Source organism: Carlito syrichta, unplaced genomic scaffold, assembly GCF_000164805.1.
Source record: "Carlito syrichta isolate Samal-C Ts95f unplaced genomic scaffold, Tarsius_syrichta-2.0.1 Scaffold313745, whole genome shotgun sequence".
Taxonomy (NCBI): Eukaryota; Metazoa; Chordata; class Mammalia; order Primates; family Tarsiidae; genus Carlito; species Carlito syrichta.
In genome coordinates this window covers 556,695-581,677 of record NW_007257841.1, presented here as the reverse complement: position 1 = coordinate 581,677, position 24,983 = coordinate 556,695, and the positions used below count along the sequence as shown (strand labels likewise).

Genomic DNA, 24,983 nt, shown 5'->3' with positions numbered 1-24,983 from the left:
TTGTACAGTTAGTTATATAGTGTTGGCCACTTCCCTTGTGATTGTTCCCATGAATTGATTTGCACTTGTACTTTGGAGTCATTAAAACTTACATGAGGTACAGAGCTAGAATAAGTAAATCTAAAAGTCTGAAAATCACTCCAGCTGAGCGTCACTGGGTTAGAGAGATTCACAAGAAAAACATTTTAGAGAGGGTCCTTTAGGCCTTAGTAATGGACTCTATTTGTGAGTCTCCAGGTTTGCTCCACTGTTTTTCGAGCTTGGCAAGATAGCTAGAGATGGTATCCCTGAGAAAGGTAGAGAAACTGGGAAGGAAGGAAGCTGAGGTTAGGGAAAAGTTTATGCTTATGTTGAGACTGAAGTTTTAGTGAGATGGTTTCCAACAGTGTTGAAAACTCCTGGTGAGCTCAATTTAGAAGACACAATTGCAAAGATGTCAACCCAGAGGTTAGAATTTGAAATTAAGAGAAAGAAAGAGGTTTCAGAGGGAGGATTACATAGAAAGTCTGGGGATTGTGTCTTGGACACACATTGCAGATAGTTTTGAGAAAAGTCAGAATTTACAAAGGTAGGGAGAGAATTAAGATGACAGAGCATCCTGGGAGCCAGGAAAAGAGTCTGTGACAACTTTTAGTTTAAATGGAGGTGTTTCCTTTTCTGTGGCTCTAGAAGTGTTAATAATTTTTAACAGCAAATTTGGGCTCTTCCAACAAGAGCATCTTTTAACATCATGAATCACCAGTTAGACTTCCCTACCCAATGGCTAATTATTTTGCTGTCACCCTTGCCATATTTGTTCTTGCTGGTTAAAGCTGGAAATTGACCAGAGTTTCTTTGAAGAGAGTTTAATTCCAGAGTTTTAATATTCTGTTTGTAATATTTATAATAGTTGACAATAATAACAATGTTGCCATTTGTTGTACGCCTGCTATGTGGCAAGCACTGTGCACGTGAGAAAACACGTGTTTTCTCATTTCTTTTCACATCACCCCAATGTGGGGTGTGCTTTTGTTAGTCCCACTTTTCAGAAGATGATAAATGAATTACCTAAGGCCACATAACTAAGAGATCATGAGTTGAATTTGAATTTAGGTCTGTTTATCTTCAGAAGTCAATTCTGTTAGTACTTAGACAGCTTGTAATAAAAAGCGTGTAATTATACCAAAGCCCAGTTGGAATAAGCCAAACTGCTTCATTGTTTAAATCTCCACATGTGCAATAGGCTCAAATGTGATATATTTCTCACTCATGTAACAGTTCAAGGTAGGTATTCTGGATTGCTGGGTGACTCAGCTCCCCTCTGTTTTGGGAAGCCAGGCTTTTCTGTCTTGTATCTCCCCATCATCCCAGCAGCCCGTGGAAGGGAAAGAAAACATGGAGGAATTATAACCACTCCCTTAAAAGCCTTTTTGGCATTTACTACTTCTGCTCCCATACTATTGGCTAGAATTTAGTCACCTGTCTACCTAGCTCCAATAGACTGGGAAATAAAATCCAGCCATGTGCTTAGGCAAAGAAAGGAAGAATAAATTTCAGAGGACAGCTTGAATCTCGGCCACAGTAACCTAGGAAAAATGATTGGATGGATAACTAGAAATAAGAAACCCTACACAAGGTCTTGGAGATTCTTCTGGTATTCTCCTGAACTGACCCCAAAAATGTAGATTCTTTTGGGGTTCATTTCAGTCAATAGGGTACAATTTTATAGACTTTCATTTTTATAGATTTGTAGGGACTACTTATTAATTGCTCATTAAATACATTATTAAGGATTACTGGTATTTAGTATTAATGAAATAAAATTGGTATGTTTCTAGTTTATTGAAGCCTCTAATGCAGTAATCTACTAAATGTCTGGCTGCTATTTAGTACCTGACAGTGTGGTAAAGATTAATCTGCATACACATGCATGTGCTGTTATATATCATGTAATGACATTAGGTCAGCAGTGGACTGCATATATAATAAGATTATAATGGAGCTGAAAAATTCTACCACCTAGTGATATCACAGGGATCGTAAAGTTGTAGTGTAACACATTACTCACATGTTTGTGGTGATGCCAGTGTAAATAAACCTACTGCTCTTCCAGTTGTGTAAAAGTACATACAATTATGTACAATACAGTAATACTTGATAATAGTAATAAATGACTATTCTACTGGTATTTATCATTCTATACTTTTTATCATTATTTTAGCATATACTTCTACTTATTAAAAAAAGTTAACTAGTAGGCTTGAACGTTAGTCACATTTACATAAGGGAGGGATCAGCAGTCATTGGACATTGCTGGTGGGGAGGGGGGTAAAAGAGTAGGGGACACATGATAACACAAGAGGTACTTAGTTTATTACAGGGGGGGGGAGTGAGAGCCAGTTAGAACTTCACCTACTTCACTTCCAAACTTCACCTACATGCAGCTACTTATATAGTTAATCCTCACTTATACCCCACATTCCTATAATAAATAAAACTTTTTAAAAAGTAACTGTAGAACAACCTCAGGTAATCTTAAAGAAGGCATTATTGTCATAAGAGTTGATAACTCTATGCAAGTTATTGCCCCCAAAGACCTTCCAGTAGGACAAGATGTGGAGGTGGGAGACAGTAATATTGGTGATCCTGACCCTTTATAGGGCTAGGCTAATGTGTTTGTGTCTTAGTTTTTAACAAGAAAGTTTAAAAAGAAAGCAAAAAATTTTTTTTAATAGAAAAAGTTTTCTAGAATAAAGATAAATATATTTTTGTATGCCTGTGCAATGTGTTTTAAGCTAAACATTATTGCAAAAGAGTAAAAAAGTTAAAAAAATTAAAAGTTTATAAGGTAAAAAAGTTACAGTAAGCTAAGGTTAATTTATCACTGAAGAAAGATTAAATTTTCTTTTGATGAATTTAGTGTAGCCTAAGTGTAGAGTGTTTATAAAGTCTATCATAGTGTTTAGTAATGTCCTAGGCCTTCATATTCACTCACCACTCACTCACCGACTCACCCAGAGCTGCTTTCAGTCCTCTAAGCTCCATTCATGGTAAGTGTCCTGTACAGGTGTACCATTTAAAAATATTTGATATTGGGTGGGGCTTGGTGGCTCAACCTGTAATCCCAGCACTTTGGGAGGCTGAGGCGAGTGGATTGCCTACGTCCTCGGGTTCAAGACCAGCACGGGCAACTTGGTGAGACCTCGTATATACAATAAATCAAAAATTAGCCAGGCATGGTAGTGCATGCCTGTAGTTCCAGCTACTTGGAAGGCTAAGGCGGAAGGATCGCTGGAGCCCAACAGGTCAATGCTGGGTGGCCTTGAGCATGCTACTGCACTCTAGCCTGGGTGGCAGAGTAAGACTCCCACTTAAAAAAAAATCTTTGATATCGCATTTTCACTGTACTTTTTCTATTTAAATACATAGATACATAATATTGTGTTAAAATTTCTACAATATTCAGTATGTAACATGATGTATTGGTGTGTAGTCTAGGAGCAATAGGCTCTACCATATAGCCTAATGTGTAGTAGACTGTACCATTTACAGTTTGTATAAATACACTTTTATGATATTTGTACAATGACAAAATTGCCTAACAGCCAGTTTCTCAGAATTTTCCCTGTTGTCCATAAGCAATGCATGAATGCATGACTAGATGGATAGAATTCTCCAGATAGGAAGAATCCTTTGTGATCAGGCCATTTTGGTGTTGTCTTCAGTTGATTATGATTTTAGTCTGAGGTTTACTTTTTTGGCTTCTGAGTTTTTTTTTTTTTTTTTGAGTCGGAGTCTCACTCTGTCACCCAGACTGGAGTGCAGTGGCCACTCCCGGCCACCGCAGCCTTGACCTGCTGGGCTCCGGCGATCCTTCCGCCTCAGCCTTCCAAGTAGCTGGAACTACAGGCGCGCGCTACCACACCCAGGTAATTTTTGATTTATTGTAGAGATGAGGTCTCATCAAGTTGCCCAGGCAGGTCTCAAACCCACGGGCTTAGGCAATTCACTCACCTCGGCCTCCCAAAGTGCTGGGATTCCAGGCTGAGCCACCGAGCCCAGCCTTCTGAGTATTTTTTATTCATTTTTGTGTTAATATTTGTTTGGAAGCTGTTTTATTTTTAATACATTTAATTTTGCTTTAGGCTAATAGGTTCTGTGATATGGCTTCACTTTGTAATTTTCTCTTGAATTCTGTCTTAGCTCATCTTTAATAAGAGTTTTATGGTAGGCAATTCAAAATTAAGATTTCATTTAGTAGGAAATACCATGTAGAATTTGAATATTTCTAATGACTTTGTTTTTTCTAGTTTTAAGCTCTATATCATGGAAAATTAATTTCTTGCTTACTGTGAGCTTAGCAAAGTAACTTCATTTGATTTTCCTTTAGTTGAGTCTCACTCCATCGCCCAGGCTGGAGTGCAGTGGCACGTTCACAGCCACCCCAACGTCAATCTGCTGGGCTCTGGCGATCCTTCAGCCTCAGCATTCCAAGTAGCCAGAACTACAGGTGCATACTACCACGCCCAGCTAATTTTTTGATTTGTTGTAGAGACAAGGTCTCACCAAATTGCCCAGGCTGGTCTCAAACCTCTCTTGCCTTGGCCTCCCAAAGTTCTGGGATTACCGGTTTGAGCTACCACGCCTGGCCGATTTTCCTTTTTTTAAAAGTGTAAATCATAGGGCTTTAGGAAGATTACATAGAATCATGTATGTAGTTACCTAATACAGTGTTTCATATGTAGTGGGCATTCAATAAAGGAGAAATAAGGTTAAAAGAGGTTGGGGAAGACTTATATTATGAATATTCTTCGGATTGTTGTGTTTCAGATACCAGATCATCTGTGATCATTTCCTTCTGTCTTCAGAATACCCTTTACCATCATTTTCCTTAGTGGGAATATATTGGTTATGAATCCTCACAATTTTTGTTTGTTTGAAAATAGCTTTGTTTTTCTTTTATTCTGGAAGCATATTTTGACTGAGTGTCTAATCTTTGATCGGCCACAACGTTCTCTTGGCACATTGAAGATACTATTTCATTTGATGATATGATGGCTTCCATTGTTTTACCGTGAAGCTATCCATCTAACTGTTGCTCTTCAAAGTATTTTGTGAAGCTATCCATCTAATTGTTGCTGTTCAAAGTATTTTGTCTTTATTTTTCTGCTTTTAAGACTCCTGTCTCTTGGTTTTTCTCTTGTTTTACTATGCGTTTAAAATTTATCCTGTTTGGGTATAGAGATTCTTAAATCTGTGCCTAAATATGTTTTGTCAGTTTTGGGAAATTCTCAGTGTTTGTTCAGATATTACTTTAGTCCTAATATCTTTTCTACTTCAGGGACTCCCTGTATTTCCTTGTCTTTTACTCTTTTCTGTATTTTTTTCTCTTTTTGTTCCCAGGGCTTCAATTTAGATGTTTTCTTTATTCCTGTCTTATAATTCATTAACTTTTCTCTTTAGCTTTGCTTAATTTTCTGTAAAACCTTCCTTGGGTTCTTAAATTTGACTCTTATATTTTAAAATTTTAGAATTTCCATTTTAAAAGTTTCTAGTTCTTTGCCAAAATCCTCAGTTTTATTTTTTAAGTCTCTGAACAAATGGTAATTATTTTAAAGTGTGTTCAACTAACTCCCTTATTTGGATCTATTAGGTGTTTGTTTCTCTTGCTCGTTGTTATTTTTCATTTTCACAAATATTACCTTGTCTCCTTACAGATGATATGAACCTAGAATTTAGTTTCTGTCAGGAGTGGTCTAATTCATTCTATTTTTAGGATGTATTCTTTTCAGGTCCCAGTTCAAAATAGGGATTTTATCTGACCCTCCTCATTGGTGTGCTCTGTACTAATTCTACTTTTTGTCCCTTAACCTCTCAAGGACAACACATGCTTTACTTAGCACCTCACCCACTCAGCTGCCTCTTCCCAAATTGTCAGAGGGTCTAGGTAAACTTGTTGTGAATGTTGAGCCTCTTCTCTGTTTCTTCTGGATACAGACCTTTTTTATTTCCCACTGACTTGTTGACTTCTTTATTTCTTTTGAGTTGTGGTCTTGCTGTGTTGCCCAGGCTTGTTTCAAACTCCTGGCCTCAAGTGAGCCTCACTCCTTAGCCTCCCAAGATGCTGAAATTATAGGCCTGTACCACTACACTCAGCTTATTTGGCTTTTTAATATTCATAGACAGATTTTTTAAAAATATAGGTTATGTATTTCTTAACCAAAATGTTTGAGACCAGAAGTGTTTTGGATTTTGGAATGTTTGCATATACATAATAAGATTGGGCATAGGACCTCAGTTAAAACACAGAATTTACTTATGTTTTTAATACCCCTATACTTGTAGCTTCAAGATGATTTTATATAATATTTTAAAATAATTTTGTGCATGAAATAAAGTTTATGTTAAGTATGTGTGGAATTTTCCACTTGTAGCATCATGTCGGTGCTCAAAAAATTTTGAATTTTGGAGCATTTCAGATTTTTGGATGAGGGATGCTCAACCTGTGTACACACACACACACACACACACACACACACACACACACGTGAGTGTGGATGTGTATTGTCTGGTTGTCTTCAGCAGAAGAGTTTGAATCCCCTAATCTGCTTTCCTGGAAGTGGAAGTCTTGGCTTGTGTCCTTAGTTAATGTGTCACTTTTAGAACATGTTGTTTTGGAGGAAATGGACAGCAGTGGTCCTGAATAGCTGAGATGGGTACTGTAGGGAGTTCCATATAATTACAATCTGGCCACTCATTACTTACTAAACATCTTCCTTTTATTTTCTTTTTTTAGTCATTCCATTTAGTTCAGTTGTCAGTTTCTGTAGATTTAACCTCCAATCTGTCCTTTTCTCTTCATTGTCACTGTTCAGGCCAGCTCTTCTTACTCTAATGGCCTCCTAGCTGGTCTCACACACTCTGGGCTGACCCTTTGTGATCTGTAATAGCTCCCTACTGACTGCATCAACTCTCTGCTCATGATTAACTGGGGACTCCCATTGTGGATTAGACAAAACCTTTGTAGTTAGAGGCCCTCATTAGATACCAGCTCATTCCCACCCACTTCTATATCTAACCATTTGTATTTCTCTGAGCTTAGCTATTTTTCATAATTATTTTGTAGCAAAATGCTATTTCCTCTACTTAGGAAACCATTCATTGCCTATCTGGCAAGCTGTTACTCATTCTTCTAAATCCTATTCAGGTGTTATATCTTTTGTAAATACTTTTTCTCCTCTTGTGGGAAAGCACATTTGACACTGTTATCCTTCGTTCACCTGAATGTTCCCTGTGCTGTATTCTGAGCTGCTCACTGAAAAGGATGATGTTTTATCCAAAGTTTGGTTACCACCTGTGCTTTAAACCATTGGTTGAGTCTGTCATATAACCCACCTGTATCATGAGAAATTTTCCTTCTTCTTAAAAGCCAGAATTAGTTGTAATTGTGAGAAAATGCAAACTGTTTATAGCATATTTCTCTTTGCCATGATAGCTCATTTTTGCTTTTTATTTTAATTTTTAGCAGGTTTATCAAAGATGAAAGTGACCTTGTCAGCTCTGGATACTTATGAAAGTTCTTTCACACCTTTGGTGGTCATAGAACTTGCTCAGGATGTCAAAGAAGAAACCAAAGAATGGCTGAAAAACAGAATTGTCACTAAAAAAAAAGATGGCGGTGAGTCAAATAGTTACTACTCAGACTCAGTGATGCTTAGTGACTAAAAATGTATTTACAAATGTGTTTTACTATTTTTATGGATATATATTATTTACTAATTTTTTTGCTGTTTGTTATTTATCTAGGACTTGAAAGGGGGTCTGACATCAACATTAGACTTCAGGTCCCCATTACACTGTAAGCAGCATGAGTGGTTTTCTTCATAGCTCCAAACACTGTGCCTAGCACAGTGCTTGGTGCACAGTAGGTACTTAATAAACATTTGTCAAATGAATGGACAAGTATCTTTGTATGTCAGTTATAGTGCTGAGGGGGAGGTAAATATGGCCTCTACCTGCAAAGATGTTATTGTCAGGGTAAGGAGATTGAATGCTAGTTCCTAGAAATTCAACTTTAAAAAAAACGAGTAGAAGAGCGGTCATAAAGCCATGCATGTCACTTACAAGTAAATCATATGTATATTTACTGTAAAAGTAAAGGGAAGGGTAAAATGACAAGATGGCAGTGGTTTTTGGAGTGGCAAAGGACAAATTAAGATGCCAAGGTAGCACTTTCTTGAAGGGGAACAGGGGTTTGGTCTGGGTGAGGAGGTAGAAGGTATTTTACATGAGCAAAAATTTTATAAACTACACAAAACAGTGCCTTAAACTGCACTAAGTCTCTAAACACTGGATTAAACTTAGACTCTGCTAAACAAATTGTGCTTGTAAACTGATTTAAGAAAGCCCAGATTTAAGCTGACAGGGGAGAAAGTTGAGATGCAGTTTGATTTATACTGCGGAATACCCATAAAGATTCAGGAATTAGGGGCACTGGGGGACTGTGGAGGTGAAGATAAAAGTAATACCAAGAAAAAAAAGAGAACTGACTTAGATCTATTTGAGAAATAATTATAGTTAACAATAATATATTATGTAGTTTCAAATAGCTAGAAGGAGGATATTGAATGTTCTCACCACAAATAAATGATGAGTACTTGAGATAATGGATATGCTGATTATCCTGATCTGATGATCACTTATACATTATATGTATCAAAACATCACTGTGTACCCTGTGAATATGTACTTTTTTAATGTGTCAATTAAAAAAAAAGAAAAGAAATAGGTCTCTGAATCCCTTCCATAGTCTACCACCCCAGAGAGAACTTGAGGTTTATTTTCTAGAGAAGGTCAGATGCATGGTTTTTGGCATGAGGGCTTTATGCACAGTTGAAGGCAGAGATTCCAAACTGAAAATAAGGCGCTAACTGAGTAGTACCCTTTCCTCATCTCACCAGTCTTATACCTAATTCAGTTTCCAAAACTAGCAGTCAGATTCAAACTATCTAAGTAGCAGATGGGGCGATCTTTCTTGAAGACTCTGACCAACTCAAGACAAAATAACTAAAAATGCATAAATCGGGGCTGCTGGTGGAAAATGATTTATTGTAGAGCTGAGGTCTTGCCAAGTTGCCCAGGTGGGTCTCAAACCCACGGGCTCAGGCAGTCCACTCACCTCAGCCTCCCAAAGCACGGGATTACAGGCTGAGCCACTGAACCCAGCTGATATCTTCATTTCTGAAGGAATGGTTTTCTATCTAGAATTCCGAATCCACCTAGCTACCAATGAAGTATGAGAACAGAGTGAAGAAAGATTTCTCTAAGAAGATGATGATGTTAGGGTATTTTTCATGTCAGTTTATCAAGGGGAAATTTAGACAATTGTCAGAGAGCTGAGGGGATTACATTATTGATAGGTACATAATTAAGCAAATGATAAAACTAGACAGTGGTTTTTGGGAACATGGAGAGTATAGGAAAGGAAAATAATAGCATACTGTACTACTCGGCTATAAATAACATATGAAGTCATAATAAAGTAAGTACTGACTAATGTTGAAACCAAAAGATTGCTATAACTACATTATGAGAATTGGCCGATGGGAATGGTGATTGGAAATGGTGAAGGTACAATGTCTTCCAAGGCTTAAGACTGAAAAATCAAAAAATAGTTCTACAAGCATGTTATTTGGTGACATGAAAGCAAACAACAAAGGATTTACCTGGGTGATTTGGAATTCATTGCTTCTGTGGAAAGTTAATTGGGGGGAAGAAGATGGACTGCTCTTTTTCAAAACAAGCTATTGACAAATGATTCTTCATAAAGGTTATAACCAATTTCTACTCCTCTAGAAATGTCTAGGAGTACTGTTCCCCACAAACTCACTCTGTCAGTTTGGGTCTTGCAAGTAAGAGATAGAATTTGATACACGAGGTATACTGAGGAAAACATTTGTGAAAAGATAAGGGGGAGGACCAGGAGTAGGCATAGAGGGCCTTCAGGCTTTACTGTATGTCTGACACTTGTGTAAAGGGAGAGGGCAGGAAGGAGGAAGGAAGAGCCTCAGACCACAGCACAGTTTTGAGAAGCTGTCAGCCAGGCTAAAAGTTGCATTTTAAAGGAAACCCATGTTGAGCAGTACTGGCCTTGTTCCAGTGCCCTCCCCATGCCCAGCCAATGACTTAGAGCAGCTGAGGGAAGCTGGCATCTGTGTGAGGATGGGACATTCTGAGGTGTGCAGCAGGAAGCTGGCAGTCAACCCTGCTGCTCAGAATTTCTGTAAATTCTGCTTATTGAAACCTCTAATACCTGTACTCTAAAATTACCTAGATAATAGTGTCATAATACATTAATATTGGTATATTAATCTATTTGATAAATGAAGTATAAATTCTGTTCATTATCTGGTTTACCATCTGATTAGTATTTTCATAGTTCCTGTCAATCATTTCTAAAGGGTAAATAGTAAAGTAATAAATGTACCTTAAATTTTTGATATAGGTAGAAATAAAAATTTAGAAAAAATTCTTTTTCTCCATAATCTTTTTCATAATAATTACTTATACAATATCAAATTATAACATCTACTTTTAATGTTTTGGGAACTTATTTAAGAAAAATATCATTAAACCTAATTGAACATAGAAGTCTATGGGAAAATTACTGAAAAGTTATATTTCTTCTTATTACTTTATAGATAGCATTCACAAAATTTGCTGTAGTTCAGTGTAATTGTATTACATTTGTGTGTGTGTTTTTTTTAGCTGGGACATTTATTCCAAATTAAGTTTTAAAACTTTGGTCTATTATGTTTATATTAGAAAGCTGCATCCTTTGCTCTATATTTTTACTTGGTATAATTAGAGATCTAGAGTTTATAAATAATTGTATTTTGTCATTTATCTATTTCTAATTTGGGTAAGTAGCAAGCTACTTATTGCTACATGTTTTCAGTGTTTCCTTTTATTTAAAAAACTATAAAGAACTGTCATCCCCAACTTACTTATATTTCTTATTTACTTGGAAGACTGATCTAAATTAGTATAATTTCCTTCTACCAAATTAGAAACATTATATTTATTTAGAAGGTTTTCATTTTTGAAACTTTGTCTCTTTCTAAAATTGTGCTTATATTTTGTTTTTGAAGGTGCCCAGTTGTTGTTTAGACCATTGTTAAATAAATATGAAAAAGAGACTCTAGAAAATCAGAACTTATATCTTGTTGGTGCCTCCAACATTAGATTGTTGCTAGGAGCAGAGGCAGTGGGTTTGGTAAAAGAGTGCAATGATAATACCATGAGAACCTTCACATATGGAACCCGGCAGAACTTCAAAGGTTTTGATGGTAAGCTCCGAATTATTTGTTTCTATTAAAATCCACTTATCAAAAATAAGTTTTTGATGAATAGGTCAAGAGGCACAAACTTTTTCGGTAAAGGGCTAAATAGTAAATATTTTAGGTTTTGTGGACCATATGGTCTTTGTTGCAATTACTCAGCATGGCCATAGTAGAGCAAAAAAAAAAACAGCCTTAGAGCATAAGTAAATGAATGGGTGAGGTGTTCCAATAAAACTTTATTTATAAAGCCGTGTGGCAGGTAAGATTTGACCCATGGCCATACTTTGCCACCCCTGGGGTAGATGAACATAAATTAGGAGGACACATGTAACTTGACTTATATTATTTTATTCCAGTTCTGATGGTGAATATTCACTGGCTTCAAATTGAAAAATCTTGTAATAAGAAACACAAAAGTAGTTCAGTATCTTAGAAACCTCATTTCCTGAGTTTTCTGGTTTCTACTGAATGTGGTAGGGTAATGGTTTCTGGATAAGACCCAAAGCAGGTTCCAGCAGAGAATGTTTTCTGGGAAGAACCGAGAAAGCCAAGGTTGATACAATATCAGGAAGGAAGTTTGTCTTCAGAATCAAATTGATCCCCTGCAGGGCTTTCAGAGTTAGAAGGTTTAGACTTATTCAGACTTACTTGCTCTGGATTTTTGTACCTTAGTGAATAAATGTTCATGGTGAAATTTACCTCATTTAAGAAGATTCACCTGTCAAAAGGTGCCACTATTTTCTTATCAAACTTTCTTCTCTTTTATTTATGGGATGGTTGTTTGACTCCAGAAGGGAGTGGAATGGGCTAGAGGGTTTGAAGGAGGAGAATTTGCCATATAAGCAAACTTCTTTAGTTCTCTCCCTGGTTAAAAATACTGTGTTGTTAGAATTTAAGAACATATTGCCTCCTACTCATTGGTACTAAATAAGATCAAGTATATGATGTTGGGATGTTTGTATCATATAATATAATAATTCTTTAAATGATTGAAGAATTATATATTTCACATAATGAAGGAATAACAGAACTTTTAAATTCTTATAAAATATCTAAGGAGCTTTATATTGTATTTAATTTACCAGTTTTATACTTTGGTTACTTCTTATGTTGTTTATTATTTATGACTTAATTTTATTTTGATTACTACTGAGAAAAATAACTTAAAAATTTTGTTATATTTTAGATAACAATGATGATTTCCTCACAATGGCAGAATGTCAATTCATTATCAAACATGAACTTGAAAATCTTAGAGCTAAAGATGAAAAAATGATCCCTGGTTACCCTCAGGCAAAGTTGTATCCAGGAAAATCATTATGTAAGTCATTATATCAACCAATTTCACAAATACAAATTCTAATGCAAATTTTAAAAATAGATACAAATAGAAAATTACAGAGGCTTTTTCTTCTTACTGAAAAATAAATTATACAGCAACATATTTTCATAAACATGTCTTTTACCCTTTGAACCTCATTATGTAGCACTTTTAAATCAATCTGTTTGTCCTGTATGGTTTACTGCTTCTTTTTTACCAAGATCTCACAGCATACATTTAGCTTAACATTCAGTGTGAACACACATATATATATTACTTAGTTAAAATTAGCAAGATTTACTTTATGCCCTAACATTATTCTATAATGAAAATTTGTGAAGGAATATAAAAGAGGAGATATAATCTTTTCCTGGAGCACTCTTTCTGTTTTCTTTGATCTCATCGAGCCTGAGCACATGCAAACACAGAAAAGATTAAGAAGACTAACAAAGTGAGATAATACCTGAATGCAAATTAGCAGTTTGTAAGTTTTAGGTTTTGTGTAATTTCATTTTAATGAGATTACTAGTTTGCAGAATGAAAACATTTACTACAATGCATAATGTCTGTTGTTTCAAGCCCAGATAGTGGCAAGGCTTCAGAGCATTTTTACCACCTAAAATAACTTTAAACATATACGCTTCTGTGTCCTCTATCTGGTTTCCTTTTACTAGTCAGTATAATACTACCTTTCGATCTTTACCCATGGTAGATCCCCAAGAACTAGACCATATTCACATTTTCTTGTTGTCACCAAATATATTTTAGAGCTTGTTTGCTCAAATTAAGATTCAATCAAAGATCACCTCTTTTGTTTGGTGGTTATATCTCTTAGGTCTTTTAAAATATAGAATAGTTTCTATTTTGCATTTTTTTCCTCATGATATTGACATGCTGAAGAGGCCCGGTCATTTTTCTTATAAATTGCTTGAGATTATGAATTTTATTGTATCCTCATTGCTTCTCTGTATTTTCTGTAAGCTGGAAGTTTTTGGCAAAAATTCTTTATAGGTGATGCTGTATCTTCTCTGGTCATTCTCATTTCCTTACACATGATGATTTTCTTAGACATGAAGGCTTTCTGAGATTTTCTTTTATTTGTTTCTCTAATAAATCTTTCTAACTTCCTTTCTTGTGATGGGAATTCTGTCTTACTTTGTTACAACTTTTCCAAATTTGAATATTCTTTGTCTTTTTTTCTTCTTGAATTTTGGAGTATTTTCTTAGGATAAATTTTTTTTATTTTCACATTTTTTGTTGTTTTTAAAGTAAGATGTAGCATTCTAGCCCTTTCTAAACTGTATTCAGAATGATGAGAACAGGGTTTATATTCTCTGTTGTGAACATATAAATTATTCTTTTCAATTTTTACAACATATGGCAAGAAAATACTTTCTCCAAGCATTTTGCAATTTTCACATTTCTTTTTTTTATTACTTTTAATTTTTTTATATTAACGATGTGGGGTACAATTCAGTGTCAGGTATACAAATGTTCATTATGCAGGTACCCTTGTGGATGAAGTGTGCCTCCCACTGCAGATTCCCACTACTGCCAATCCCGCCTTCCCCCCACTCCTCCTCTGGGTAGTTTCCCACTACTGCCAATCCTTTTCTTTCCCTTTTTTTTTAACTTTTAAATTTTTTATTTTAAAATTGTGGGGTACAATTCAGGTTTGGTATACAAATATTCATTGTTGATGAGGTGTGCCCCCGCTTCCCCAGGCAGATTTCCACTACTGCCAATCCCATCTCCCCGTCCTCCCACCCCCCACAGTTTCCTGCTACTGTCAATCCTTTTCTTATAGTATTATGATAGTTGTTCAAGGTCCACTTATGAGTGAGAACATGTGATACACAGTTCTTTGTTTCTGTGAAAGATTGCTCAGTATAGACGCTAAGTCCATCCAGGTTGCTGCGAAGTTCATGATTTTGTCCTTTATGGCTGCGTAATAGTCCATTGTGTATATGTACCACTTTTTTTTTTATCCATTCCTCTTTTGATGGGCAGCATGGTTGGTTCCATGTTCTTGCTATTGTGAACAATACTTTGATGAACATATGTGTGCAGGTATTTTTTTTTATAGAGTGATTTGAGTTCTTCTGGGTGTATTCCCAGTAGGGAGATTGCGGGAACATATGGAAGGTTGATTTTTAGAACTTTTAGGAATTGCCACACTGTTTCCACAGAGACTGTACTAGTTTATACTCCTACCAACAGTGTAGAAGTGTTCCCTTTTCGCTGCATCCTCTCCAGCATCTGTTATTTTTTGAGTTATTGATGATGGCCATTCTGACTTGGGGTTAGGTGGTATCTAACTTGGGGTTAGTGTAGTTTTAATTTGCATTTCTTTGATGACTAGTGAGGCTGAACATTTTTTCATGTATCTGTTGGTTGCTCGTATGTCTTCTTTTGAGAACTTTCTATTCGTATCTTTTGTCCACTTTGTAATGGGGCTGTTTGTTTTTTTCTTTTCAGTACGTTTGAGTTCCTTGTAGATCTTAGATGTTAGGCCTTTGTCAGACATAGAGTTGGCAAATATTTTTTCCCAGTTTGTGGGCTCTCTCCCTGCTCTCTTGATGGTTTCTTTGGCTTTGCAGAAGCTTGTCAGTTTGATGAGGTCCCACTTGTCTATCTTATCTCCTATGGCATGGGCACTTGGGGTTTTGTTCAAGTCCGCTTATGAGTGAGATCATTTCTGTGATAGATCGCTCAGTATTAGAGAGTTTAAGTTCATCCAGGTTGCTGTGAAGTCCATGATTTTTTTCCTTCTTCAGCCACAAAAAAAAATCAAATACCTTGGCATCTTCCTAACCAGAGACGTGAAAGAGCCTTACAATGAAAACTACAAAACACTGCTCAAAGAAATCAAAGATGACACAAACAAATGGAAAAATATTCCATGTTCATTGATTCACATTTATTTTATATTAGTTTTTGTCAACTGAAAAATAATACATGTATATGATAAAAATTCAAGTAGTACAAAAATTTAGACAATGAAAAGTTGTCTCCTTCCTATCCTGTGCTCCGAGTCCCTCTCTCCCCTCCCTATTATAAACCCTTAAAGAAATATTGTTCAAGAGGACACCTGTTCAAAGAAATGGGGAGTATATTATACATACTATTTTGGGCCTTGCTTTTTTATTTAACAATATGTTTTGATCATCATTGTAGATTACCACATTAGGTCTAACTTGTTCCTTTTCTAGACCACCTAGTATTCCATTGTACGTTTTTATGAGTCGTATCATATTGCTGAACATCCCATTGTTTTCTTCCATTTTTAAATTTGTAAACAAAGTAGGAAAAATTCCCAGAACTGAAATTGTTAGATCAAAAGTATGTGTCTCTTTCAGGGTGGATATTGCCAGATTGCCTTCTAGAGTGACTGCTTAAATTTATAAAGGAAATTATTGTATTTGAATATTAAGCATGAAGTTGGCTTATGACTAGGTAATTATTTTTATCATGTTTAGGAAGTATTCATGTCTTCTACTTTATTAAAAGTTTTTTGTATAGCAATACATTTTATCATTCTAGCATCTATGAAGATGATTCTACTTCTGCCTCTGACATTATCATTATGGAAGCAATGTTAATAGAATTTCTAATACTATGTCATTCTTTTATTTACTACTTGCTTATGGTATATTGTTTACTTTCCTTCTGAATTCTGTGTTATTCTATTTATTAATTTTGTATCAATATTCATATGACATGAGTATTTAGCTTTTTGTTGTATTTCTGGTATTTTATTACATTACAGAATTAATTTTTTCATTATCTCTGACACTTTATTTCCACTACATATACATTGTTAACTTTATCATTAGTTCTTGTATCCCTTGTATTTTGTTTTGTTTTCTTGATCCATCATAGCCCTAGAGATTCCCAGCAACAATGAGAATTTCCTGGTCCTGCCAATTTACTGTTTGTATTTTCTTTTGCTTTTGTTTTATGAATTTTTAGCTCTGTTTTGACTGCATAAAGATTTTTAAATTTTCATTATAGACTGTACCTTTTATCCTTATAAAGTATTGCTCTTCATCTTGCTTAATGTTTTATTGTTATTGCTAAATCCAGCCTTGTCTTGTGGCTCTTGCTTTATTTCAGTTTGCATCTGCTAGGATGCTTTTGCCCATCTTTTTACTTTCAACTCCTCTTAGTATCATTTAGGTAGATCTCTTATCTTACAGTATAGTTGGGTTTGCAGTCTAGTCTGAGAATTTGTTTTTCTAAGTAAACTTACACTATTTAAATAAATGATATATTTTGTGTTGGGTTATCTTATTTGATGTTATGTTTTCCATTGAATTTGCTTCTTTCATTGCTTTGTAAAAAAATATTTTGATATATGGATTGTGTCATCTTTTTCCCAATTTCAGTGGAAAAGGCTAGGAAATATTTTTTAAAAATCATGAATTTATATTGATATATTCAATTCAAGGTAACATTAATAGGATATTACTTAGTTTCTTTGGTTTTATGTTTTTATCTCCGCTTACATTGAAAATATTGATTCTTCCTAACATGTCTGTAATTACTAATAAGCTTTATCATACAATTTATATAAAATATCTTTTAAAGCCATGCTAATTTTAATGTTAACAATGCAAGTTCTGAATGAAGTTTAAGATTTTCTTTTTTTCTTTTTCTTTTTTGTTCTATTATTGTGTATGGTCAAAATCCAATCTGTTTTAACATTTTGTTAGAATTCCTGTGTGAAATCATCTGGCTCTGATGTTTGTGGGTTAGGTTTTTGAACAGTTTTCTCTAAATTGACTATGGAAATTGGTTTGTTTAGAATTTCCATCACTATTGGGATCAGTTTGGGTAAATTATGTTTTTCTAGAAAAGTTTCCATTTTATCTAAATTTTAAAATTTATGTGATTTGACTTGTGCACATTTCTCAGGATCTTTTTAACTTTTAGTTTAATGGTATTCCCCCCCCCTTTTTTTAGAAAGCAGGATTTATTGAGAGGACAGAAGAGCTCCAACAGCGGAAGGAGACCCAAAGGGTTTGCCTCTTCCCCTTTTCTTATTTTGTTGTCCTTTCTGTTTTTTTTTCCTCTTGATTTAAAAAGTTTTCTTCATTACTGTTTAAATCTTGAGGATATTCCTGTATCAGCCATTAGCAAGGGATCCTATGGAATATGGGATCTTGCTTCAGTAGGATTCTTTTTTTTTTTTTTTTTTTAAGTGGAGTCTTACTCTGTCACCCAAGCTGGAGGGCAGTGGCATGCTCATGACCACCACAGCCTCGACCTGCTGGACTCAGGTGATCCTTCTGCCTCAGCCATCCAAGTGGCTGGAACTATAGGCATGTGCCACCACACCCAGCTAATTTTTCTTGATTTATTGTAGAGATGAGGTCTTGCCAAGTTGCCCAGGCTGGTCTTGAACCCGTGGGCTGAGGCAATCTTCTCACCTCAGCCTCCCTTAGTGCTGGGATTATAGGTGAGAGCCACCTCACCCAGCCTCAGTAGGACTCTTTTTTTTTTTTAATCTTGTGTTCATTTTTAATACTCCCATTTTAACATAGTACTGAAAGTTCTAGCCAGAACAGTTAGGCAAAATAATCACTCTTTTACTTCTTTTCTTCCACGTAGGCTGCTACCCCCAAGGACCATTACTTTCCCAGGCACTTCTCTCTGGTTTCCCAGAAGCAGTGTTTTTCCAAGTCAGCTGCCTCTTGTTCTGTGGGCCTTCCAAGCTCTTCCTTTTAGCACCTCCTGCTGTCAGTGCTCTGACCCACAAGGTCTCAGACCTGTTTTTACAAGTTCCACTCAGTGTGGGGCCTTCTGAAGGAAGACGGCAAATCCTCATTGGTGTCCTGTGCTTCCTACACTCCTTGCGCCCCCTCCCCTTCCATTCTGCTGTGCGACTTTCTCCACCATTCTAGATTTCGGCCCAGTTCTCTTCTGGTTCTTGGTTCTTTGTTGCCTGACTTACATGTTGCAGTCTCCTCTGTCTCTGAGTCATGCATATGTTACGGATGCTCTTATTGTTCTCCTTGTTGATGTGAATGGCTTTTAGTGGGTATCAGGAAATTTGAATGTAGGCACTTTTTCTTCTTGATATTGATTATTTTATATCAGTTTTTTGTTGGACATATGTCCTTTCAGTATACAGATTAAAGTTACCATGGTTTCAAGGAAATTTTCTTCAGTTATCTTTGAAGAGTTATTTGCTTATCTTTGCTCTGTTCTCATCTTCAGAGTTGCCAATTATATATTCTCAGTAATATTTTAAAGTCTTTGTTCTTACATAATTTTCCCAGGCTTGTCTACCAGTTTCCTGACTATATTTTCAGTCTTTCCATTTTTTTTGGTAGCTTTTATTATGACTTTGAATCTGTAGCAGTTTTATTTTTCTCTTACATTGCTTTTCTGAGCTCTCTCCTTCAGCTCTTATAGCTCTTCTTTAAGTTTTAATTTCAAGATGTGGTATTTGCTTGAATTTTTTTAACTTCTTATAGAATTTCACAGTTTTTCATTGCTTGGTGCTGTAATTTTCTTCTCTGTTTCTTCTCTGCTTTTTGTTGATGTATTTTCTTTTCTTTTTCTTGCAGTATTTTTGGTTTTCCTTTTTCTCTATATAGTGTTTTTGCATTGCTCTGTGCCAGTTTCCTTGTGACTATTACTTGTTTGGAGGGAAGTGTCTGTGTGGGGGGGGGGGGTTGTGGGCGGGAGGATGACTACTAGGGCCCTCTAGCAGGGAACTGTGGTCGTGAGAAGCTTAGGTCCCACCTGGCAGTGTGTTTTCCTTGAGTCGTCCTAGGCCCTGCAGAAATCCTCCATGCAACCCTGTTCTTGCAGGGTTTTTCTTGCATTTGCCATTTAGGCCTGACTTTGGCTAACCAAGACCCACAGCTCCAGCAGGCAATTCTATTCCACCATGGTAGACCTGCCCTTCCTTCTTTAGCCTGGCCTCTCTTGTCTGGCTGCAATGTCAGGCAGGGAGCATTTGTGCTCTGGGGACCCACCGTGCATCTTTACTTGCCTGAATTCTGGGCAAGAGAACAGTGATTTCCCATCCCTCAGTGTCCAGGATAACTTTGCCCTCTGCCTGCTTGGCCCAGGTTTACAGAGGCATGAGTGTTTTCACCTTACCCTGGCCTGATTTTCAAGGACTCTTTTTATAGTTTGTAATTTGGATTTTTTTCCTTACTTTTGTCAAATATAGAAGTTTCTTTTTATGTTTCTTGTTTCCTTTGTTATTAATTTGGCATCATGAACAAGAACAGGGTAGAGGTGTTTTTCTGCCACTATTTGTCACTAGGAGCTCTACATTCTGTATTTAAGCTGTTGTTTGATGCTATTCCAAATTTTAAAAAATCTTTCTTAATCTCCTAGTGGGAAGGCATGTTTTCAGAGACAGCTGAGTACAAAGCTAACTGAGGCACTGTCCTGGTGCTAATGTAAGCATCCCATATCTTCTTGTTCATCCGCATTGCTCAGCCCATTATGTGGAAACCACTCTCCACCTGCAAGTTTCTGCAAGGATCTGTCCTCTTGAGTGAGGCTGGGACAAGAGAAGAGTCAGTGTGCTCTATCATCAGATGGGACAAAGGAGCAGCATGATGCCATGTGTGTGCTTGTCATTCCATGTTTCTAAGTGTTCCCAGTTGCTTCAAAGAGAGAATTTTCAGCTGAATGGAAACCTTGAAGGAAATATATAAATGGATTTCTCTGAGTTTATAGGTAGCCAGTCTGGTGTCCTGAAGCAATAATAGAAATAATTTTCTTGCTGGCATGATGAGGCTTTTGTAAACAAGAATTATTTCTTCTTTTCCTTCCTTCTTCCTCCTCCCTTCCCTTTCCTTCTTTTTGGTACTAAAAGTAGAAACCATGCAATTATCTCAATCATGGTCATTGGAAAGTTTCTTATACTGTGTGAGGTAAGAATCATATTTAAGTTGTCAAGTCTGGAATTTTAAATTCTCCATTATTCTTTTCCTTTATGCCTTTGAAAATGTGATCCTTAAAATGCTGTGTTGTTTTTTGTATACTTTTTTTTTTTTTTTTTTTGAGTCGGAGTCTCACTCTGTCACCCAGGTTGGAGTACAGTGGCACATTCACAGCCACCGCAGCTTCGACCTACTACTGGGCTTAGGTGATCCTTACGCCTCAGCCTTCCAAGTAGCTGGAACCACAGACATGCACTACCACGTCCTGCTGTTTTTTAAAAATTTATTGTAGGGATGAGTTCTTGCCATGTTGCTCAGGCTGGTCTCAAACCCCTAAGCTCAGGCAATCCTCTCACCTCTGCCTCCCAAAGTGCTGGGATTACAGGTATGATCCATTGTGCCCGACTGTTTTTTGCATCATTTACATTTTATATCATAATGCTTGATTGAAGAACAAGAGGCATATGCATAAATATAAACAATGACCTATTTTCAGAGTGCAAATTTTAGAACGAATAAAACTTAGCATAACTTAGATCCTAGGTTTTTATTAAGTTAATCCACAGAAGAAAGTAGGAAGGCTCACCTTCACCTCTAAGTTTGAGGGAGCTGCTCTCTTGGGCAGCCTCTTCTGTGAGGTTGACTGGGGAAGTGAGTTAACCTGCTCACTGTGATGCCCTTCAACAGTAAAGGTGACCAGGGCTTTCATGAGAAACACTCTCCATATCTTATGTTTAATTTGGTTTTCATTTTACACACAATGAGTATACATTTGCTTTCTGCTTGCCACAATGTTGTGTTGTTTTTGTTTGTTTGTTTGTTTGTTTTTGAGTTGGAGTCTCACTCTGTCACCGAGACTGTAGTGCAGTGGCCGCTCCCGGCCACCATAGCCTTGACCTGCTGGGCTCCGGCGATCCTTCCACCTCAGCCTTTCGAGCAGCTGGAACTACAGGCGTGCGCTACCACACCCAGCTCATTTTGATTTTTACTGTAGAGATGAGGTCTCGCCAAGCTGCCCAAGCGGGTCTTGAACCTGCAGGATCAGGCAATCCACTCACCTCAGCCTCCCAAGGTACAATGTTGTGTTTTGATAGAAAGCTTTCATTAAGCAGATAGCAAGTTGTGTCATTGTGAACATTATTATTATTTTTTTGTAGACATATTTTTAATTTCCTCAAAAACACGAGGCAGATATTCTTTACACACTATTTTACAGATGGAATAACTAAAGTTTAGAAAATAACCTCAGAACATGGTGTTTTTTTAAGTTAGCAAGTAGTGGAATACATTCAGATAATTTTGTTCCAAAGCAAGTAGTTCTTTTTTTTATTATATTTATTTATTTTTTATTATGATATTGTGGGGTACAGTTAAGGGTTAGGTATACAAATATGTTTCGTTTAGGCACCCTTGTTGATAAGAGGTGTTTCGTGAACATTATTTTAAGGCAGGTTGATGGTATGAATTTCATCAAATGGCAAGCTACTTAGAGAACTTGAAATTGCCTACATGTGTGTGCTGGTCATCTAGTGTTCATCTTGACAGCCATCCATTTCTTGTTTCCATGTGATCTAATATCTCTTCATGCCCTCAGACTTTTCCTATTTCTTTTTAATAGTCAACTGTCATGCAGATAACCTAGTGAAAGATCTTCTTTAGGAAGAGGAGTTAAGGAATCACAGAATTTCTTACATATTAGCCATATCTTAGGGGATGTTATTAGGTTAGGTTAAAGCTGTGTCTCAAAATGTCTGTCTATTCATTTCATGTTTTGACTAATTGACCCGACACACCTCATATTATGTCTTTAATATCATCTAAGTATTCTTTTTTTTTTAATTAATCAATATTTTTTATTATGGTTTTGTGGGGTACAGTTAAGGGTTAGGTGTACAATTACGTTTCATTTAGGCACCCTGTTGATAAGAGGTGTTTTCCCATCCCCAGACAGATATTTGCTACTGTTAATCCCATCCCCCTCCCTCCCCATAGTTTCCCAGTACCGTCAGTCATTTTCTTTAAGTATTCTTTTAGAACATTATGGTAGCTTCTTTTGAATATCTTCTATATACAAGAATGGACAAACTAGAATGGTCAGAAACAATTTGTCTTCTAAAATCTTTAAATAATGGAATAGATTGCAGATAAATACCATGTATCAAGAATGTACATAAGAAGATAAGCCATTGATATCCTCAGTATATGTTTATTACCGGGTACTGCAGCGCACACACACACACACACACACACTCACTCACACTCACCCTGTTGTGCCACATACATATTTGCAGTTTTTATATTAAGGATGAAAACAATGCAGGAATACAGGAACATAAAAAATGTGTTTGGAAAACACAGTGTCCTTGAGAGCATGTTTTTTCTTTTATTAAGAAAAAGTGATCTGTTCACACCAGAGTGCTGGAGTCGGGGTGCTGGGCGTAGCAGCAGCTGTAGGGAGCGAGGAGGCTCATCACCCCTCTGCTGGATTGGAGGCAGTGTATGCTTGACCTCCTCCTCCCTGCAGTACAGAGATGCTGTAAGGAGGCTGGAGATACATTTTTTGTTTTTTCTGTTGAAGTACACACACTACATAAACCAAAGACAGAAGCAGTACTGTGTTAGTATTGTTACTGCATTATCTAATTTAGAGTGTCCTACCATAAACCAGATATCAGATAGTCTTTCTTAAGTTAGATTTTGATTTGTTTGGCTTATTGTATAATGGCTATAATGGTCATACCCCAGTTGTGACAAGAGATTATTCAGCACACTTGAAGGAAGGAATCTGGTTTAAGTTATTGCTTTCTTTAAATAGGCCCACATGGCATCATAATTCCTTTAAAGGTGAGGCTCCTTCCTAGTAATTACATTCTTACCTGACATGAGAAGGTTGAAGGATTAAACACACACACACATACACACACACACACACACACACACACACACCCCTCTATTTTTAGAAACTGAAACCAGAACCATGCTTTTGACATTGATGGTGAAGAGAAGCCCAGTAATTTAGGACCTGAAGCTTTATATCCTCTCTGAGTCTTCAGTTCACAGTTCTATTTTTAGAAGTATACAAGATGGTTTTTATGACTGCCTGAAAATTCTTCTGTAGTAGAATGGAGTCATCTTTGAAAAGATAACTTTAAATATTTAAAATTTTAATTTAAAAATTAAAATAATAATATGCTGTAAGTCAGTTCAGAGTTAAAAATTTGATATGGTAATTGAAAAGGATAGTAATAGGAAGAAAGAATCAGCTGTAGCCTTTGCATACCTGAATAAGGGATAAGAATCAGAATGGTTGTGGGTGATCAACTTCAGCTCATGTGAGCTGAAGAAAAATCCTCTGAAACACTTTATAACAAAAAATATTAAAAAATGAATTTGACAGCACCAGAGGCAGATGTTAACTTAAACCGTGTCTTTTTACCCTAGTTACTGATATTTTGAGTATATACCTTTTTTTAATCATTAAGGAGAATTTCATCACAACCTTAGCTTTTAAAACCTTTTTTTGTCTGTATAACTTACGAAGATATAGTAGTAAGAAGAACCATATATTAAGAATCTTTTCTTCAGATTCTAACTTTATTCTGTTTTTAGCATCACATGTCTCCTCTTTATTATCTTATTTTCCCCTGTGTCTGAGAAGTTAGGTTTGCTTTAAATTACTCTGAAGATTTTATGATAGGGACATGTCCTGAGAATGCTCCATCTCTATGTAGTATTTCTATACCGAAAACGTAAATGATGTTTCTCTTTCATGCTTCAAACATTTATTTGCCAGTCATCAAGGAGGGGTCTTATGTCTGATGTTCTCACCACCTGTCAGTGACAGGTAGAGAGGAGATAAGGGAGGTAACCCTCGAAAGGGTTGAGCCCTTTAAGAGCACAAATCTTATCAACAGATGAAAACAGCAAAACATCCTTTCTTGATGCAGATTTCATCTTATAAGCAGCCATATTCTTCAGTAAGTGACTATACTAGAGACTCATGTGAAAAATATACCAACCCCCCCCAATATGGCACAAGGCATTCCTCTTGAGTTCTCCACATCTACTGAACAATTCCTTCTGAAGACACCCTTCTCCCCCAGTGAGCCATTCTAAATAATTACTACAGATGACATAATTACTCATTCTTATTCAATATTGCTAGGAGATACTGTTTTTGGTTAAATTATTTTATTTTTATTTGTTTATTCATTTATCTATTTTTGAGTTGGAGCCTCACTCTGTTACCCAGGCTGGAGTGCAGTGGCATGCTCCCAGCCACCGCAGCCTCGACCTGCTGGTCTCAAGCAATCCTTTTGCCTCAGCCTTCCAAGTAACCAGAACTACAGGCGCATGCTACCATGCCCAGCTAGTGTTTTGATTTATTGTAGTGACAAGGTCTCACCATGTTACCCAGATTGGTCTCGA

General features: G+C 36.4%; 1 protein-coding gene across 1 annotated transcript in view; it reads left to right on the top strand.

Annotated features, from left to right (window-relative positions):
- Positions 1 to 24,983, top strand: part of ANO10 (anoctamin 10) — a 222,129-nt gene that overhangs the window by 9,331 nt on the left and 187,815 nt on the right. Inside the window, exons 2-4 of the mRNA XM_021718822.1 lie at positions 7,508 to 7,657; positions 11,130 to 11,327; positions 12,508 to 12,642. Of these exons, the coding sequence (XP_021574497.1) occupies positions 7,519 to 7,657; positions 11,130 to 11,327; positions 12,508 to 12,642 (472 nt within the window). The 5' untranslated portion in view covers positions 7,508 to 7,518. The remainder of the gene's footprint in view (positions 1 to 7,507; positions 7,658 to 11,129; positions 11,328 to 12,507; positions 12,643 to 24,983) is intronic.